Source organism: Penaeus vannamei, chromosome 5, assembly GCF_042767895.1.
Source record: "Penaeus vannamei isolate JL-2024 chromosome 5, ASM4276789v1, whole genome shotgun sequence".
Taxonomy (NCBI): Eukaryota; Metazoa; Arthropoda; class Malacostraca; order Decapoda; family Penaeidae; genus Penaeus; species Penaeus vannamei.
Genome location: NC_091553.1, coordinates 36,820,981 through 36,823,480, shown reverse-complemented (window position 1 = coordinate 36,823,480; position 2,500 = coordinate 36,820,981). Strand labels below are relative to the sequence as shown.

At 45.9% G+C, this 2,500-nt stretch overlaps 1 protein-coding gene across 1 annotated transcript in view; it reads right to left on the bottom strand.

Annotated features, from left to right (window-relative positions):
• Positions 1-1,221: 1,221 nt before the first annotated feature.
• LOC113827610 (uncharacterized) overlaps positions 1,222-2,500 on the bottom strand; it is a 13,521-nt gene continuing 12,242 nt past the window's right edge. Inside the window, exon 12 of the mRNA XM_070121643.1 lies at positions 1,222-1,386. Coding sequence (XP_069977744.1) covers positions 1,222-1,386 — 165 coding nt within the window. The remainder of the gene's footprint in view (positions 1,387-2,500) is intronic.

The window sequence follows — 2,500 nt, the reverse complement described above, 5'->3', positions numbered from 1 at the left end:
GCCGCCTGTTCTGACAAGTGTCTCCACCGTTTAAAACTCGAGACATCATTTCTCTATTCTTTTCCACGGAAACTCGTCATCTCACAGGCATGGGTGTCCTTCGGAGGCAAAGGAGAGTACTGTGAAGTCCTACTCGTTCAGTTGTCTCCTTAGTAGTCCCTTTGAGCCAGATGCCTGGAAACAAGTACAGGGAAGTAAGATTAGGAAAATTCATTCACATGTACATGAATGACCGCTTAATTACTTCTTTTCCACCTGCCCACCTCTCTCTCTCTCTCTCTTTTTCTTTCTCTCTCTCTTTCCCCCTCTTTTCCTCTCCCTCCCTCTTTCTCTCTCCCTTTATCCCCCCTCTCCCCTCTTTCTCTCTCTCTCTTTCCCTCTCCCTCCCTCTCTCTGTTTCCCTACCCCCCTTTCTCTCTCTCTCTCCTTCCCTCCCCCCCTTTTCTCTCTCTCCTCTCCCTATTTGCATGTTCTGACAATCTAATGAATGGTCTGATCAAAAACTTAAACCTACATAAACTAATTCCCATTTTAACCTCCTTCATCTAATGCTTATAGTACGTCATCGTAATCTATACATTTTTTACATGAAGGCGTTGTTCCGAGATTCATGTATTAAGGAGTCATGTTTGCCGATATTTGTAATCGGCTTTTTTGCGGTTTTGTTGAGAGCTATATTAAACCACATATAAGCATTATTCATACCTCCCAACAGAAAGTTACTTTTTAATTACATTGTAAGGTGTACTCATATTCAAATGAACACAAGGGACATGGAACAGGCACACTGATTCTAGAACCCAATCACAGTTGCGTCAACTTGTGGGGATCGGCGATTGCAAAGCTTGCCCTCTACCTCTGAAATGTGTCCCTGCTATTCTAACTGCGGCTTTTTGACCTGCAGTTTACCTAATTTTGGCGGATTACGTTACAACTGATCTTTCTAACTATGATCCAAAGTTGCTTGGATCATTAATAAGCTCGTGCTTTCCCTACATAGTAAGTAATACAAGGGCTTCATACTCCAAGCTAGCACCTACTTCATATATTCTACTCAATACCCTCTTGAAACACTTCCGTAAGGCCAAAAGCAATCTCAGCTAATGCATCATTCCCCTCCTTACTTCTCCATACCAACCGCACTTCTCAGTCTCAGGCTTTCCTCCTTAGCACAAAACTCCTTGCGTCTTAAACCCATTTTCACTTCACACCCGAGCCTACTCACGCCAAAGACGACCCCCAGTAGATCAGGTTGAACACCAGGAATATAACCGGCAGGATGATCTGGCCGAACTTGAGCATGGCGGCATTGTAGCTTGGGCTCAGTGTGCGACCGAAAGGACTCTCTGTTGGCATCTTTGTCTCCCTCGAAGCCCTCGGCAGCACCTGGAAAAGCGTTGGATTAAGGGACTGCGGATACCGAGGTGATAAATGATCGATGTTGGATGATTGATGGTAATGTTTGTGATGGTTGATGGTGATGGTGATGATTGTTGGCTACGATTGAGATGGTTGATGATGATGGTGATGATTGTTGGTAATGTTTGTGATGATTAATGATTGTTGGTAATGTTTGTGATGGTTGATGATGATGGTGATGAATGTTGGTTACGATTGTGATGGTTGATGACGATGGTGATGACTGGTGTAATGTTTTTGATCGTTGATGATGATGGAGATGTCCGTGGCAGCAGTGATATTCAAAATAATTAATGTGGTAATGATAGAGATAATGTGTTCTAGAAACTCATTGATCGTTTATAAATAAGCTACGCGGTAAAATTAATAATTCAAAAATCAATATAAAAATAAAAACGTATGATTGCGTAACAACAAAGATAAATGGCAGTAAATAAGCAGAAGAAATAATCATGATTATAATCCAGTTCATAAAAATTCGAATAATATTAGAATTGTCCTTTTCCTTGAGTAACTTTCCATCAGACTTTCCACTAGTGATTATTTTATGTAATCTATCGATTTGTCTTTCCCAGCACCTCTTTTTCACCTATCTGTCTATCTCTTCCCTTCCTCCCCTCTCTCTCTCCCCACCTCCCTTCCTCCCCCTCCCTCCTTCCCTTCTTCCTCTCCCCCTCCCCACCTCCCTTCCTCCCCTCTTCTTCCACTCCCCACTTCCCTTCTTCCTCTCTCCCTCTCCCCCTCCTTTCCTCCCCTCTTCCCCTCCCCCTCTTCACCTCCCTTCCTCCCCTCTTCTTCTCCCCTTCCCCACCTCCTTTCCTCCCCGCTTCCTCTCCCCCTCCCCACCCCCCTCTCCCTCTCCCCCTCTCCACCTCCCTTCCTCCCCTCTTCTTCTTCCCCTCCCCACCTCCCTTCTTCCTCTCCCCCTCCCCACCTCCCTTCCTCTCCCCCTCCCCACCTCCCTTCCTCCCCTCTCCCTCTCCCTTCCTCCCCTCTTCTTCTCCCCTCCCCACCTCCCTTCTTTCTCTCCCCCTCCCTACCTCCCTCTCCCCCTCCCTACCTCCCCTCCTCTCCTCTCCCT